Raw genomic sequence first — 17953 nt, forward strand, 5'->3', positions numbered from 1 at the left:
AACTATCAGATGGATTGCAATCTTGTAGGCATTCATGGTCCTCAGATGATGAATTGGAGATTTCCTGACTTTTCCTCAAGTCCCACCGTGAGGTTTACATTTGTGACTCCACTTATTGTTTCATGAATTCGATCTTGTATGGCCGTTCATTTTCCTCTCAGTATGACTTATCTAGCACCAAGTTTCAGTCAGTGCAGTTACAGCTGTCTCCAGTAAGCCCATTTCTTAACAGTCATACAAATTAGAAACCTGGTTTCTGTGAGTGTCTATATAGGGGTTTCTGGGTAGATTTGAGAAATGACCAAAACTCAGGTTTACAGTAACCGTGTTCCCCAGTTAACGTTCTCTATCTATTGGCAGAAATGCAATATAATATCCATAGGTATGTTTTCATTGGTGTTTAATCATCTGGAAATAAGAATGATAGATTTTAATCTAATGAAGGTCCTTTTCTACAACATACTGGTCCTTTAAATGCATGTAAACACATTAAATTTGTCCAGTACTTTGGTTAATGACCAAATGCCTGCACAACTAATGACTTAAATTCTCATCAGCCTCAGCTATACTTTGTGTTAAGTGCTAATTAGCAAATGTTAACTTAACATCAACCTTTTTATTGTGAGATTGTTAGCATTTAGCTCAAAGCACCTCTGTTATCAAGTACAGTCTCAGAAGGCTGCTAATGTGGCTGTAGGCTCATCTCGTTACTTACATGTTATGTTTCTGCAGGTACTAGTAGTTTGGAGGTGAACGAGAATCAGGATGATAAAATCCAGATGGACTGTGACCTCCTACGAAAGTATCATCCATCAACTTTTTGCACAACTTTCCCCATCCACGGCCCGAGAGCTCTGAAGAGGAAGCAGCCGCTGTTGGATGGAAAAGATCGGCTGCTCTACCAAAGCCACTTGACTTGTAAAAGAGCTGCCTGGGCTGTCACTCAGAAGAACGCGCTGGTGCAGTTGAACGAGTTACGACCCGGTCTGCGATACGAGATCATGTCAAAGACTGGCCCGCTGCATGCTCCAGTGTTTTCTGTGGGTGTGGAGGTAAATGGTTTCCGCTTCGAGGGCCGAGGATCCACAAAAAAGCAGGCCAAGATGAGGGCCGCAGAACTCGCTCTGCGGTCATTCATCCAGTTCCCAAACGCCTCCCAGGCTCACGCCACCATGGGGAACCTCGCCAGCACTCCTACGGATTTTACAGCAGATAAACTGGACATCCCCGACGCATTCCTCAAAGAGTTTGAGCCATCGTTGCGTGAAAACTGCGATCTACTGCACTGCAACACAGCAAAAAACGAGGTTTTCTCCAGCATTTACAACCACAGAAGACTCGTCCGACTCACACTGGACTTGGTCTCCTCGACAAACCCAAAAAGACGAGCCCTTAGCACCTCGCTTCTAGAGCACCTCAGCCCAGTGGTGCTGCTCAATGAGCTGCGACCAGGACTCAGGTACATGTGCCTGACGGAGAGAGTTCATGGCAGGCCAGTGAGGAGTTTTGTTATGGTGGTTCGGGTGGAGGGGAGGGTGTTTGAAGGGTGTGGGCACAGTAAGAGGCTGGCCAAGGCCCAGGCAGCAGCAGCCGCCCTACAGTGTATTTACAACATAAGTCTGGGACCGGAGAGGAAGTTCACAGGCCTCCAGGGCAGCAGAGCCAAAAATCAGCTACCTCAGGTGAGTAGGTCAGTCCTCTGTTATCACCACACAGTGTATAGAGTTAAAGATGTCTGTTGTTTTAGCAAGAAGGCACACTGCATTTGGCATGAGTGGATTGTTAGTTGCTAGAGAGGCTTCACAGCAAGAAAGTTAATGGTTCAAAGGGAAAATATAGTTCAATAGGGTGAAAAAGGCCTTGGATTGGCACTGGACTTGGTACAGATGTTCATAGCTCTCAAAAAATTAGTTCTAATTATTTCATCTAGCTGCCAGTACTTCCTCACAGAGTGCTGATCGGTAGGGTACAATGAGCTGGATTTTGTGAGTCCAGCTGCCTCGCAAGGTTAAGAAAGTCCAGAGTTCGGAAGGAAAATATAGTTCAATATGGTGAAAGAGGCCCGTTATTCATAGACAGTGACTCCTACTAACTTTGGTGATCAGATGACTTTACATGAAGCGCCACCATCAGATCAAGATTTTAACATGTCCAACAACCTGCAACGCTAATAACATTCACCATCAGCCTCAGCTGTAGATTATAAAGGACAAAATTCTTGCACAAAAAAGTACATTTCATGATAAATACAGTCCATTTGAATAATTTTCTGTCTGCAAATTGAATTTCTTTCAAGTTCTGAAGAGTTAAAATAATAAAATAGCATCAAAAATACAGAAAAACCGTAAAACTAGACACCATAATATAATTACTGCACACATAAATTGCCACCTGACCCATTTGTAGACGAATGGTCAGCCACCTCAGATTCGATGTATCAGCAAACGCCCTTCACACATTAAAGACACATTTCCCACACAGAGACATTAGCGGTGACACGTCAGCTTCAAGCACTGAATTCGATCTTTATCTCTTTAGCTTTTTGCCAGTCTTCTAAATGGTCTGGATAAATGGGTCCGAGGTGCGCCGTGTGCCACCAAATGGAGTGTGCCGCACATCAGCATGACCATCATGTCCTGAGGCCATGAGAGCCGGATGGTGTCCTGTACGCTCGTCTGTAGCATCTAAACAACTTCATTATGTCTCAGAGCCTCCGAGAATTGTCCTCTACGTCTTTTGCTGTCGTGCTTTATGAATACAAGAAGATTTGTGTCCACGAGATCGGCTCCACGGAGCTGAAGGCGGCGACTGAACATGCAGAACCACACCGTCACCCAAAATGTGCAGAGGAATACGAAGCCTTAAAAAGAAACATGTATATACTTTATTAAACCCTGGGGGGGATTTGATGTGAGGATCCATAGACAGGGAGGATGCAGAGGGTACATTTTTGATGCATTTTGACGCTCTGAATTCGAACAAAAAGGTGATTTTTTTTTACCCCGCTTTAGGCCGACACACCAGAACTTAACAATTTGCAGAAGCTTCCCTCCCCCTCTTTGTCTAGAAGACCTTTTTTTTTCATGGCCTCCCCCAACTGATCATTTAGCATCATCTCCCCTTCAATATGAACTGTCTGTCAGGCGGCGTGACGCATTAATGAACATTATTACAGCACATTAGGGATGAAGGAGGAGCGGCAGCACACCAAGGAGATTGAGGTGGAGCGAGAAGGCGGTGTGAAGAGCATAATAATCTGACAGATAATTGTTTAACACACTCATTACACACGACCTTGTGCCACTGTCATCCAGAAAACGTTGAGCCAGAGAGTTTCGCTCCAAAGAAACACCTGCTCTTTACAAAATGAGACAGTTAAACACAGAGGTCATGTCCACATTTCTGGGAGTTTGGGGTGATTAATGACAATAAATGTTTGAATTCTACACATATTTTACACATGTTGGGTTTTTTAAAGCAGATACGTTCAGTGTAACATGTTATTTTTGACATTTTTGAGCTCCGCTTTGTCTTTTAACTTCCTGTCTGCACCGGAAATGTGAAATGCGTTGCATCCACATGAAATTTTACAAAAATGTAACCCTTTATCAAATCTAAAGTACAGTGTGAGGGATTGGGAAGGAAACTTTCTTCTACAGCAGACTGAGAAACATCAAATTTATATTTATTTAACAGCAATAATTAGATCAGTTTCCCCCACACAGCACCAGGATCAAGAGGGTCATGTAGCTGTTATATAGTCATGGTGACTGGTCAGAAGGTGTTGTAACATTGAGGAGGATCTATTGGCAGAAATGGACAATAATATTCATGTTTTCATTAGTGTGTTAGAATCTCTATATGTTTCAATCTGATCTGGTTTAATACTAGCCCAGAAGGAAGAAACCAAACACTGGCTGTAGATAAGGCTTTTTTACACTCTTCACAGCCCGTTCTCATTCCCAGGTCATCAAATACTGACACGAGCGGTGTTCAGTTGGTTGCATTTTCACCTCTAGATGCCGCAAAGTCCAACACACTGGATCTTTCACTGGAATAAATGCACAGAAATATGGTGGCATCAAAGGTGGTGACAGATACAGTCTGTATCCAAAAGATTACAGACACATTTAATGTTTATATAAGATAATCTACACGACTGGATACATTTACATACACTTGATACCATTAAGTCTCTACAAATACAGGTTATTTTTGTAGGTAACTTATAGAAAAATTACTTTTTGTCATATTTGCTGAAACTTTCACTATATCCTACATTTATATACTGTATATATATCAGATATATTGATTCCTCTGTGTTCTCCTGGTGCTCCTGATGGTATCTACAAGTGGATTCTTGTGTAAAAACAACCAATCAGAGCCGAGAAAGATGATTGATTGTTGAGTCTCATTTGTCCCAGGTCGTCAAATACCAGGGTTGGGAGGGTAATATGATACAGTTACTACTCACCTGTTGAAAAATGTAGTCCCTAACCCTAACCTATGAAAAGACAAGAAATATCAGTAAGATGACTTTTACATCTCCTATGAAATAACAGATGAAATAAAATGGGGAAGCTTTTCATTAAGTAAATTCAGGCAGTAGCTATATATATTTTCACAGCTAAAGGGTAGAATTTGCCCTATTTCTGCTTTAAAAACAAAAAGATGGTGAAATTTCCCCCCAGTAAAAGCATTACTTTCCACTAGAAGCCGTGATAATGAACTGGCAACTGTAACCAAGGTCAGTCCTCTGTTATCACCACACAGTGTATAGAGTTAAAGATGTCTGTTGTTTTAGCAAGAAGGCACACTGCATTTGGGACGAGTGGATTGTTAGTTGCTAGAGAGGCTTCACAGCAAGAAAGTTAATGGTTCAAAGGGAAAATATAGTTCAATAGGGTGAAAAAGGCCTTGGATTGGCAGTACACTTGGTACAGACGTTCATAGCTCTCAATAAATGAGTCCAAACTCCTAATAACATCTAATGCCGACATCAGATTTTAATTTGTCAAATACTTCTGTTTCTGAACAAATACCTGCAAAACGACCTGCTCTCATTTTCCTAATCCGACTGCGCCAAATGGTTTGTTAGACAGAACTATCTAGGATGTAATCGCTGGAAACAGTTTGGAAAAGGGCAGACACTTGACAGACGATCTGTCATCGTCTATCAAGAGCAGACTTCAGTCAATCAATGAACCATATAACGTAGTCAAACTCTAGGGGAGTAGGATTAACTTTTATAGTAGCGTGTACACTGCTAATAATCACGTAAATGGATTACAGTTGGTTGTTTTTGTTATGACAAACAGTAACATTAACTGATTTAAGATGCAGTCGACGTGTTAAAGTTACATGACGTTCCAGTAGAAATATAATTTGCTCTACTCATTAACCTCAAACTAGACAACAGTCACAAATCTCCTAAAATGATCTTCAACTTTTTACTCCTCGTGTAATTAAAGCTGCATAAAATCTGACATCCAAATCATTTTAATGAGTGCAGCAAGTTGTTTTAAACTTTAAAGACGATCAGTGGGAAGTCTAGTTTACCCAAATGTATTAAAGGGGAATTATTTGCAGCTACTGTGGCTGTCAAACATTTCATCTTCCTTCCTCCAAACTGAGCAAAAAGGGGATTGATGGAGTCAGATATTCAGCTGATATCGTTACGATTAACTCTCCTCACAGTTGTGTTGTTTCTTGGCATTTCGCTGAACTTTTGCAGCATCTAGCCGTTAACTGTAACTTTCGTGACGTCTGCCAAAAGAGTGACAGTCCTCCTAAAAATATAATTAGGACATATTTTGACAAGTGGGAGCGCGACACTTCTTCCTCCGCAGAGTTTTTCGAGTGAGATAAAAAGTTTCGGACATCATTGACAGACTGTCAGGAGGTCCGGGCGAATGTCACAGCTGTTGGTGAATCTCTGCACACTTTATGTTTGAAGGTTTCTGTGTGTCTTCAGTGGCTGTTGTCTGTGGGAAATAAGACAGCAGAAGTCACAATATCCTCAGGTTTAAATATAACCAACTCTAGCCAACTGTAGGAACATTAAAGAGTAATAGGGTTTATAGTAAATAGAGATTTTATATAAAAAGTAACTGTAAATATTGTGTTAAAATGGTTCTGATGAACTGTTCATTCACAGTTTTAGCACTTTGTTTCTGGTATTATGATATACATTTTTTTATATATGTTATGATGTTCTTCACAAGTATAGTTGTATTTTATTTTGAAGGACCAGTGTGTAGGAGTTTAGTGGCAGCGGTGAAGTTTCAGATTTGATGACCGGGGTATTGAGAACGGGCAAAATGTGCAAAAAAGCGTGTAGGTTGTCTGTTCTGGGCTATTGTAGAAACATGGTGGTTCAACATGGCGAAAAAAACGGAAACATTAACGAATCCTATATTCAGGTTATTACACACTAATAAAAACATACCTATAAATATTATGTCCTAAATGTTACACTGGACCTTTAAAGAATCAACATACAATGGCACAAAGTGAAGAAACCAGAACCAATAACATCTGAAATAAAAGAGAATTGTTGGTATTTCTTAGATAAAATGCACGAAAGAAAGAAATCTGTGAGCGTTCACTCACACTTTATGTGTATTTATAGGACTTTGTTCCTGGCTGGTAACACCCTGAACAATATTTATTATAACGGTAACAAGTAGTTTAATTTATTTTACAATTAATTTCAGAAACTTGCAACTGCAACAAGGAAGACGACCCAGAAAGAGCAAGTTGAAGTTTAAAGGTTGAAAATAGACGGGTAGATAAATCCGCCTTTGAGGGAGGATTTAATTTGATTTTAATGTAGAAGATAACATAAAGTGTGTTTAACTTTAACTTTAACTTTAACTAAATGCAGGATATTCCCTTTGGGATCAAAGATCAAGTTAAAGCGAGCCAGTGTGCAATCAGTTTTCATCTGCAAAGACGCTGCAGGAGGTGTAAGGGACGCATACTGCTCTGAAAACAACAGGAAATGTAGTTTGGCTGCTGATTTGGCCTCATATGAACAGCTGGAGCAGCAGCAGTGGCTGTTCACACGCAGTGCATGAAGGCTGTGGAGGTACTTAGCACAATTAGCTCCCCAATTAGGGTCAAAATCTTAACTGAGTCGGATCTGAACGCGTGTTGAGCTTCAGTGTGACTTCCTCATTCCTCTGATGTCCATAGAAAGAGGTGCTCCAGAACTTGCCCGTCATGTTTTTAAGTTTTCCAGTGAGAGTTGTCGGTACATCTGTGGGTCCACTGCCAACAGGAGCTGCTAATAGTTAATTCAGCATCATTTTAATGGTGCAAAATGGCAAAAACGTAAAAGAAATAATGGCAAAAAAAAAAGTTCTTGACAATACAGGACAGCATTTGCTCACAAACGGTGGTACACCTTTTTCACAGCAGTCGTTTTGACATGAAATAGTAGGGTAAAGTGTTACCAATGACACTAACAAAGGCTTCCTTCCATTGAGTGAGAGAAGTAATAAATACATCTCAGAATAAGCAGTAAACTTACACAGACGTCAAATAAAAGGAGGAAAGAAAAGACTTTTAAACGCCGTCTCTGTTTCTTCTGCAGTTCTTTGCGGAGTCGATCTTCCACCTGGTGAGAGAGAAATACGCAGCGCTGACGGACGGCTGTTTCTCTACCTCGCACGCCCGTCACAAGGTCCTGGCGGGGATCGTGATGACCAGAGGTGAGTGCTGGGGACGATGATGGAGGGTTACCAGGCGGCCAGGGTCTCGATGGATTTTGAATTTAATCAATACCTGTTATCTGATGGTGCTTTCATTGATGGGTTCTGTTTTTTGAAGGAGGAAGTTATTTAACATCCGGGCTCCAGGACTACATCTGGATGATATTTTAATGTTTGTAACTGGTTTCTGCTGCCTTCAAGTGCCCCAAAAATAAGTTAGGTTATTAAAAGTTTGCATAAAAACACACTTAGGCTGTGTTAGAAATCCCATACTACTGAATCAACGATTAAATATGTTCAGGCATATTAAGAGGGCACTAAAGGCTACTGTTTGTGGTTCAGGTTTGATTAAAAGAAGAATAATTAAGGTAAATATCACAGATGGAGTGGGCTGTATAAGCAGCGTCTGTATATTTTACTGAGGAGCAGAAGAGGAGGCTGCTGAACTGAAGAGGAGGAGGGTGGTGCTATCTTAGTGTTTGTCTCTGTAAGTTATCTTAGAAAGTTTACAGTGCTAACAGTAGCTAAAAATGTCTGTGAGGCTGTGGGGGGTTGATTAATGTGAGAGGACTGACTGGAGGGAAAGGCTTCCTAGCTAACCCCCGCTGGTTCTTCTGGAGCTTCTCAACTCCAAAAATGTGTGAGCACTTTCTCGACACAGTTGAATTCCTGATTAAAATATTCTCTGAAGTGAATTTTAGACCAGCTTCACGCTCTCCTCTTCCTCCTTGTTTCAGGTTTTTGGATGTGTAGAAGTTCCAGTCTTGTGTTTAAAACTTGTTTTGCACAAGTCAAGGAAAGAATTTATGACTCTAAGATCTATAATCTGACAAAGTGACGACATTAATAGACCTAAATACTGTGCAGTCTGATCCCGGTCTAACCAAAACTCGTCCTAAAATCCTATTTGTGCACAGTTGTGTTACAATACAACCTGTTTAAATCTGCATCTACAGCAGCAACAGATCTTCTACATTATCGCTTTAAAAAAACAGGGAGGCATCTCTCACATAAAAATGTATCACTGCAATTCAAACAAACAAGTCACCTCGCGTTACCCCTGCTCGGATCCAGAGCGGAGGCAGTCTTCTTTACCGTCCCGTGAATCTTTGATGAGGCCAGATTGCAGCTCCGCCGCCTGCGTTGATCTGAGCGATTGTTCACTCATACACTTTTCATTAGGTCGTCGCAGCCTGTTAACGTTACGGTTGTGACGGGACGCCGAGGCGGAGGAGAGTAAAGAGGAGATGTCTTGTTTTTTCCTGTTCTCAAAGTCACATCAGACGTCTTGTTTGAACTTGCATCATGTTGAATGTCTCGTTCCATCAGAGGCTCAATCGTTTTCTAAACACGCCACCAGAAACCTGTTAGCTGTGACAGAAGTCTTGTCTTTTTTTCCAGGGTTTGACCTCAGATCAGCCCAGGTTGTGTCTCTGGCCACCGGCACTAAGTGTCTGGACTCGGACAACGTGAGCGACTACGGCGGTACGCTCAGCGACTGCCACGCTGAGGTCGTCAGCCGGAGGGCGCTGGTTCGATTCCTGTACGCTCAGCTGGAGCTGCTGCTCTGGTACGACTTTTATGGTTTTGGTTTTTCTTCGCTGTCCAGTCTCGGCAGGAAATTTGCCTTCAGATTTGTTTTTAAAAGCTTTAATTGAAAGTACAAAGCTGCCATATATATATATATGCACCTATCTTGCTGTCCTTAAATCCAATAAAAAAAAAAAACCCTATTTGTCAATACTTTCCAACTTCCTGTTTGTGGCTCTTGGCTCGAAGACCATTGGTTCCTACTGGAGATGTAAATCTTGAAAAACACAAATATAACACTATACAATCACTTTTTAAAAAGGTTCAGCGATTTCCTAAAACAGCTGCTCTCACTGTAGTTTTTAGTTTTTATTCAAACAGGAGGAAATAGTGCATTTGCGTGGGGACTATTTCCAGTGGCGGATGAATCCACATTCGGTGCTCTAGTGAGTATTTGGTGCAGCAGGACGGGGTATTTGTTCATGGTGATGAAGGAACATGTCTCACAGCGCGACAGTGTGGCTCATTGATGTGTTTTAAATAGTTTTTAGAGCTCTGGGGCACAGAGGAAGAAGATCTATCAGGCTCTGATACACAGACAATACTTTAATTAGTAGATACATTAATTGTTAGTTTGGGTCTTTTCATCTAAATTTGTTGACAGAAAAAATTTACAATATCACCAAACTAATGACAAATAAGTCAATCTGGTCACTAAGGCTGTGTAGTGGCAAGAATATGGCGACAGGATACGTATCACGATACGATACCGAAAACCGTGCAATATATTATAATTCCTTTAATTTTAGGAAAAATATCATAGTTACACGCTTGTATTAAAGTCTTCATCCTGTAAGTCATCTGCCACCATATTAGTTATTTAAAAGGGTTTCTGTGTTTGTGTTGTGAAGGTGGGGCTCTCTCGGGAAAAGGTTATGTCAGGTATCAAAATTTAACAAGTTGTTGTCAATCAAATCTGATCAAATCACATCCGAGTCCTGATGAAGCAGGTTGTCAGAACATTTGACTGTTAAACTTAAATTCTAACATTATTTATTATTTATTGTTGCCATTTAGTTTATTTAACTAATATCACGGAGAACAAAATATGTTTTCTTTAATATTTTAATCCCAATACCTTTTAAAATAATCACAATGAACTTTATCTGCAAGGGTTGTTTAGCTTGTCAATAAATACAAACCGACAGATTACAATCTATGAAAATACGCAGTTTCCCAGGTGGATCAATAGTTTCTTTTACCAGAAGGTTGTTTTGTTGTCACTTTGTTTCAGTCTCATGTTGGACTTTTCTTTCCTCTCTAAAGTAAGTCATCAGACTGTGAGGAACAATCCATCTTCCTACCAAATAAAGGCGGTGGTGGTGGCATCTACCGGCTGCGGGAGGGCATCCTCTTCCACATGTACGTCAGCTCGTCGCCGTGTGGAGACGCTCGACTCAACTGCCCGTACGAGACCACAGCTGCATGTGAGACAAACATGTTCAGATGGTGATAACGATGACGTACTCTAGTGTCGTAAATATGATAAATATAGACCTGATCACTTTGTTGTAGATATATACTATAATATCTTTAATATCTGATCTGATCTTAGCCGCTGCTGCACAAACCCACTAACCTCAGACAGTTTCATTTATTTTTAAAGATAAAATCCACCATAAAACACTTTACTCTGTGAAAACATTAAATAATAAATACCTGAACCTGGCTTCATTAAGCAGCAACGTCTGTGTTTCCTCTCCCCGTTAGTGACTGAATAAAATGTCATCTACAGTATGTTCATATGTTTTCTGCTGCAGAAAGTAAGCGTCGATTTTTAGCTTCAGATTGTGTCCAAACAAGCATCCTTACTTCTCACCACGAATCCCTGAGCACCTGCGTAATGATTGATTTTACTTACTTATCCGTCCTTCTCTGCCTCTGACTGTCCAGTGTTTGTTGGTGTTGTTGGTTAAGGTTTAGACATGAGGAGTGAGACAGTTGGAAAAAATGTCAGGGTCAATCAGAGGCAGAGTAGAGGAGGAATACGGGTGGCGAAGGAGTAACGCCTGCGTAACCGCATCTGTGTAAACATGCAACTAGCTTAACGCTGAGAAAACGTCACTGGCAGCTTTTTTTTGGTCGACTTGAGGCACTGAGCAAAAGTTGAACTTATGGTGGCGCTAGATGAAAAGTCAGGGGATCACCAAAGTCTGCAAGATTCATCTTCTGGGGACCATCTGTGCAAGATTTCATCCATCTGTAGGAGCTGTGCATTGATTAGTGTTCCTCCGAGCTGACTGTGCTCGGATGACGTGGCTGTGTCATTTATTTTATTTTTCTGGACTTCCACTTAAAAACACACGTAAGAAAATAAACATCCTTGTTCTGCAACATATTGGTAAAGACTGTACACGTTTTAAACAATTAGTGGGGGACCGACTAACAGACCAAGACCCTGGACAGTCCAGCTGAGCAGTGGCAGCAGGGGAAGGGAGAGTATTAATTAGTTAGTATTTTTCTTTTTGCGTCAGATCCCAGCAGGCGGTTCCACTGTCACCTCAGGGTGAAGGTGGACGGAGGCGAGGGGACGCTGCCGATCACCGCACGAAGAGCCAACCAGAAGTGGGACGGCGTGGCGGCGGGCAAACCTCTCGTCACCATGTCCTGCACCGACAAAATGGCAAAGTGAGTTTCTAATCAGCCCGGGAAGGTGTGTCCTGATATTTAATATAATGTCTTTTAGGCATTTCAGTTGATGGAAATAATAAAATATTTTATACTGAAAGGTCCAGTGTGAAACATTCAGGAGGATCTATTGACAGTAATAGAATATGATAATTATAGATATGTTTTCATTAGTTTATAATCAGCTGAAGGTTTGTGTTTGTGTTCGCTGGAAGTTGCAAAGATTTTATCACCTCTGAAACAACAAAACCAGCCACAGTTTCACAGCTGCTTCAGTCTCTCGTCAGCCACCTCTCTTCTCTCCTTCCTTTCCACTTCTTTCTCACCCAGTTGGTCTATTTCAGGGACAGTGCAGATGGTTTTAATATCATGTTAACTCAGTTCAGGCAGTAGGGGTAACAGCTTGGTGCGGTCTAGAGAGTCAAACAGCGGTCAAACCTTAATGGGGCCCTGAGTGAAAATCTCCTCAGCTGAAAAGCTGTCAGAAAACTCTGCTCTCTTTTTTTTTTAAAAAACTTGTTTGTCTCAACAGGTGGAGCGTTGTGGGCCTCCAGGGGGCTCTCCTGTCTCACCTGGTTGAGCCGGTTTACCTGCACAGCCTGACAGTGGGGACGCTCAGCCACACGGGTCACCTGGGCCGGGCCGTGGCACGCCGCCTCGCGCCCGTCAAGCACCTGCCCTTCCCGTACCGACGACAGCAGCTGCTGCTCGGCTGTAGGTCCAAAGTGCAGCCCTGGATTGTTTTACACAACTAAAATATTAATCATCTTTAGCAATCAAAGACACTCAGTCTGGTTCGGGTTCAGGTGCATTTCTGGTTCATTGCAGATAAACAAAATAATTAGTTTGATAACAGAAAAATAACAAAAAAAAGCTTATATTAACTTAAAGATTATCACTTTAAAGGACCAGTGTGTAGGATTTAGTGGCATCTAGCGGTGCAGTCGCCGTTTGCAACTATTTGAACACTGCTCGCGTCTGTATTTGACAACCTGGGAATGAGAACGTGTGTGTAGGAGAGACTAAAGGTGTTTGGTTTGTCCATTCTGGGCTACTGTAGAAGTTGTAGTAGTGACAGAATATCCCCCCCTGTGCGGTTTCCTCTCCGTCTGCCCAGGTCTGAGCAGCAGCGATATCCGGCCGGCCGGGAAGGCGCCGAACGTCAGCGTGAACTGGAGCTGCGGCGACGGAGGCCTGGAGGAGATCAGCACCTGCACGGGAAGGAGGCAGGACTCAAGGACGCCGTCACGGCTCTGCAGGCGCTCCGTGTTCGCCCGCTGGCAGAGGCTGCGGCAGCAGGTGAGTCAGAGACGGGAGACAGATTATTAAAGCATCAGCACTGGGGGTTAACTTATTCACAATGTCACATAAAAGGGGAAGTACACCAATCAAAGATGAACAAATGAGTCGAACTGTCTTGGAGCTCAGTCTCAGACGTAAACCACCACAATAGTAATGGTGTTTTTAAAAGCAGGGTTTAATTTCCACTGTGAATTAAAATATGTATGCACAGAGTGTTGTGCTGGACCGAGTGATCTCTGTGTAAAAGTTTGATGACGGCAGGCAGGAGTCGTAATTATTTACAGAAGCAACTGGACTCATTGTAAAGAGAGAAGCTGCTCTGAATATCACATGGAGGGGGGAAGACACCAGTTTTAAAAATATTTTAAAACGTCGTGCACGGAGGGAAACGAAACGAATGAGGGGCAGAGAAACATCGAGTTACATAATGACACAGTATTTTAAGGACTCAATGACTTGAAAAAGAATTAAATGAAGTGAGGGGGAACGAGAGAGAATGACTACAAATTAAAGACAAAGAGAGACGGAAAGAAAAAGGAACAAAAAAAAATTGATATTCTGTAGATCAGTAGGAACAGATTTACTGCTTTCTGCTGCAAAATCCACCACAGTTTAATCGAGATATTAACATTAAATTAAGCAAACACATGTTAAATATCTCCTTAAAGCCCCTAAAAACCTGGTCTCCGCTATTTTTCTTTAATATTAAAGGCCCAGTGTTTAGGATTTAGTAGCATCTAGCGGCGTAGTTGCAGATCACAGCTCGTTGTACCCTTCCCCTACAGTAAAAAAAAAGCGAATGCCTCTATCTAGAGCCAGTGGACTCCATGGAAGGTGACCCACTACGTCTGTAGATATAAAAGCCTGCACAACAAATGTTGAATTACCTCATTAAGGATTTTTAAAATATCGCCTTCAATGAAAAATCCAGAATAAATTATTATAACATTTAATAACTACTATGATCTACAACACTTAAATGTCCATTCTCAGTGTTTGTGCACTGGAGGCTTCGAGTTTCCACATTAAATACACGTAAATACACGTTTTAACCTGAGATTTAAGGTGAGCACAGAGAAAGTATATTAATGTGGAAACAGCTTTCTCGTGTCTAGTCTGCACAGTGAAGCTTATAAACCCTGAAGTGAAGGTACAAGAAGTAAAATATGTTTATAAAACAGTAGAGGAAGAGGGAGTCTGGAGAGGTTTAATAGACCTTTCTCACTGCTGACAGCCTAACTCGTCAAACACAGGTGTGACCAATAGTGTCAGTTCCAGGTCCCGGCTGCTGAATTACCGGTGAGCTGTACAGGGAAAGTTAATGGTTAATGTTATTAGTCACACTTGTGCTTTTCCTGCATTGACAAGTCAAAATGTCTGCCAAGAAAAAGCATATTCCATGTGACAGGTGTCATTTTGAAAAGTACAACAGATGATTGACAAATGTCAACATGAACCCTTCTTAGAGACAACCATTTCAAATTGCCGCAAAATATCTTCTTAATTATCCACAAATCTGACTTTATTTGTGTATTTTAGTTGTTATATTATGACAGCGAATCATGTTTCTGTCTTTCTTTCTCAGTTGAACGGTGCAGAAGCCACTCCGGGGACATATTCTGGTTCCAAGATGACTGCCGGACGCTACCAAAGGGCGATGCAGCAGTTTATTAGCGCTCTGCAGGGTGGCGGGTTGGGAACGTGGCTCAGAAAACCCCCAGAACTGGGTCACTTCAGCGTCAGTGTGTGAAAAACTGTGTGTTAAAGTGTAACTAAACCCCAGAAATCCTGCTAAAAAATACATAATATTGCTGCCTTGTGGCCTACAGGCTGTTTGATGTGGGAGGTAAAGGTCAACCAGAGCAACAGACTCACTACCGCTCAGGGTAGCAGGAAAACAGCGGCTTTGATTGTCACTAGAAGCACATTCGTGGCTGTCTCTGTGTGCTACCTGTGTTGTAACATTAGCTTATCTAGCAGCTCAAAGAGGATGACTCTGTGGTGTCGGGCTACGGCTACGAAGCAGGCCGCAGTCTGCAGAGAGGCAACAGCCGTGTTTCAACCAGTAGAGGGCGGCCCGCGTGCATATTCAATATTTAGAATTAAAATGCTTTGCACTAAAATGTCAATATTTGGACCTGAATGAATCAACAATATCCCTAAATAGGAACATACAGAGGTTTTAAGTGGGGGGTTTAGTTACTCTTTAAAGGCTGAATATGAATTAGAGTGAAACTTTTTTGAAGATGTGGATGAGGCACAAAGAATAGAGGATTGAGAAGAAGGATGGGATTTTGGAGCGACACGGGACAGACGAGTAGATAATCAATTATGCAAATGAACAACAGCGCATACAGAAGAGTCAATTTAAGCAAACGCTGGAGTATACTTCTTAGTGTGTAACGTTGGCTTAAGTAGCTAGTAAGTAAACGCTGCTAAATTCAGCTCTGGACGCTAACGCTAGCTCACTGGAGTGACGTTGAGGATATTTTCTATAAGTTTGAGTAAGCAATGTACAATTATTTAGAGTAAAATTTAACTTGTTAATTGCAAAGAAACGAGTGCAGCTGGATATAAATGTTGCAGCCGCTTGATACTATAGATAAGATATCTACAAAAAGCCAATTAGATCCATAACGCAATCAATTCAGCTAATTAAGGTGAATTAATTACAATTTAAATGCATTGTATTTAGTTTTACATGTTAAAGAACGCACACATTTAAACACAGTTTTAAAAAAAGCTGATGAAGGCTTCATTTAAAATGATCAGCTGTGGCTACAAGCCTAGCCATGGGGCTAATGATGGAATAATTCTGCTCCCAGTTGAGAATAAAAGGAGATTCTCCACCTCGTTTTCTTTTATCAAACATGGCACGAACGCCACAGGAAACAGACGCACTCGATTTGATGTTGTTAATGTGACTGGAGGGAATTAGATACCCAAAGATAAAGCAGTTGGACGCATTCATCCCATTTTTATCTCATGTGTTTATGTTTTTATTTATATACTTATATACTCTTTACCCTCAACTGTCAAAATGTCGTCATTTATAAGGTCTAAAAACTCATATTGGTCCTCATAAACGCCACAGTACAACAGCAGATACACATATAAAACATGATTTTGTTGCTTAGGACAGTGGTTCCCAACCCCGGGGTCGGGTCTTCATTGTAAAGAAATACACAATAGGCCTATATCTCAATATTTCATTTATTTCTGTGAGGGAAACTAAATAAAATAGTTATTTTTAAGGTTATTATTTAAGATCTAAACTTTGAAGACCTGAACACAAACTGTATTTAAAAATAAAAACCATTAAGTTTGTATGATTGTTAAAAATTATTAAAAAAAAATACACATGTAGCTCAGGTGGTAGAGCCACTAATCAGAAGGTTGTCGGTTCGATCCCCGGCTCCTCCTGCTGCATGTCGAAGTGTCCTTGAGCAAGAAACTGAACCCTAGATTGCTCCTGATGTCTGCTGGTACCTCGCAATCAGTGTGTGAATGTGTGTGAACAGGTGAGTGAGACATGGAGTGTAAAAAGCCCTTTGAGTGGTTGGAAGAGGTGCTCTCTCTCTCTCTCTCTCTCTCTCTCTCTCTCTCTATATATATATATATATATATATATATGTATTAAATTTAATACAGACAGAGAATTCTATAAAAAGTTGCTAAAAATATCAGGAAAACTGATCTCTGATCAATATTCAGAGGGAATAATCTGCTAAAAATCACTCGTTTTACACAAACTTCCCGCAGTTACTGTGTTCACTGTTTGGGTTTAATGTTTAGTTTATCAGCTGTTCTCTACTGTTACTGTTATACATCATCTCAGTCAGTTTACTGGATGATGGAAAAAGGTTGGGAACCACTGGTTTAGGAGGACATTGAATAGACTTACCTCAACAATGTGAGTGTGTGAGAAGATTAATAACTCCTCTAATATTATTATTATAACACGTTATTATAAAACACGGCTGATGGCTGTGAAGCAAAATCAGTTTCATTTAACAACTTTCCTTCCTTGAAAATTTAAATATCATTCTTACTCATTTTTCTGTGTTTGTTTTGTCTAATTTTAGAAACATTTTCGTTCTGTGATGTGACTTTATGTTTTAATGACAGTAAAGTTTTTCACCCTCATGCATTTTGAACAGTGTTGTTGAGTACCAGAGTGTAAATGAGGCTCAGGCGTGAAGGTGCACGCTGCCACCTAGCGGGATATTGTGTGCATTACAAGATGTGGAGTCAAAAAGAAAAGTATAGTCGAGTGTTTCCTTTTTGTCCTCTAGATTTCACCTTTTTTATCCCTTAAAACAATTTATTTAATAATATCCTACAGTTTATTCTTGTGTTGTCTCTTTGGTGTTTATTTAAAGAAATGTTCTCTGGAGATGAGGAATGTAATAGAGTACTTCTACTGAATGCCACTGGTTTGAATGCTCTGTAAGCTTTTATTATTAGGTATGCAGAATGGATGTAGTCTATATTGGTCATGACTATTTTTATCACTGGGAATAAATTATCTTATTTGTGTTATTTGTGTTTGTGTCTGTGAAAATAGTCACTTCCAGGAGCGTAATAGCATCATTTTAAAGAGCAATGGGGATTTAAAAATGCACTACATCGATTGTCTGCACAGAAAGTGACTTTTTAAGACTTTTATAAGATCGTTAAGAATGAAAGGATATGAAGGAAAATCAGTGGTTGCATAT

At 40.8% G+C, this 17953-nt stretch overlaps 2 protein-coding genes across 11 annotated transcripts in view; both read left to right on the forward strand.

Annotated features, from left to right (window-relative positions):
* Positions 1-17481, forward strand: part of LOC127353641 (double-stranded RNA-specific editase B2-like) — a 39009-nt gene extending 21528 nt beyond the window's left edge. The window contains exons 3-10 of the mRNA XM_051383093.1: positions 733-1682; positions 7598-7715; positions 9117-9285; positions 10572-10732; positions 11780-11933; positions 12466-12647; positions 13051-13232; positions 14821-17481. Of these exons, the coding sequence (XP_051239053.1) occupies positions 733-1682; positions 7598-7715; positions 9117-9285; positions 10572-10732; positions 11780-11933; positions 12466-12647; positions 13051-13232; positions 14821-14985 (2081 nt within the window). The 3' untranslated portion in view covers positions 14986-17481. The remainder of the gene's footprint in view (positions 1-732; positions 1683-7597; positions 7716-9116; positions 9286-10571; positions 10733-11779; positions 11934-12465; positions 12648-13050; positions 13233-14820) is intronic.
* Positions 1-17953, forward strand: part of LOC127354955 (E3 ubiquitin/ISG15 ligase TRIM25-like) — a 207835-nt gene that overhangs the window by 46969 nt on the left and 142913 nt on the right. The window lies entirely within an intron of this gene.

The sequence above is a fragment of the Dicentrarchus labrax genome, unplaced genomic scaffold (assembly GCF_905237075.1).
Source record: "Dicentrarchus labrax unplaced genomic scaffold, dlabrax2021, whole genome shotgun sequence".
Classification (NCBI taxonomy): Eukaryota; Metazoa; Chordata; class Actinopteri; family Moronidae; genus Dicentrarchus; species Dicentrarchus labrax.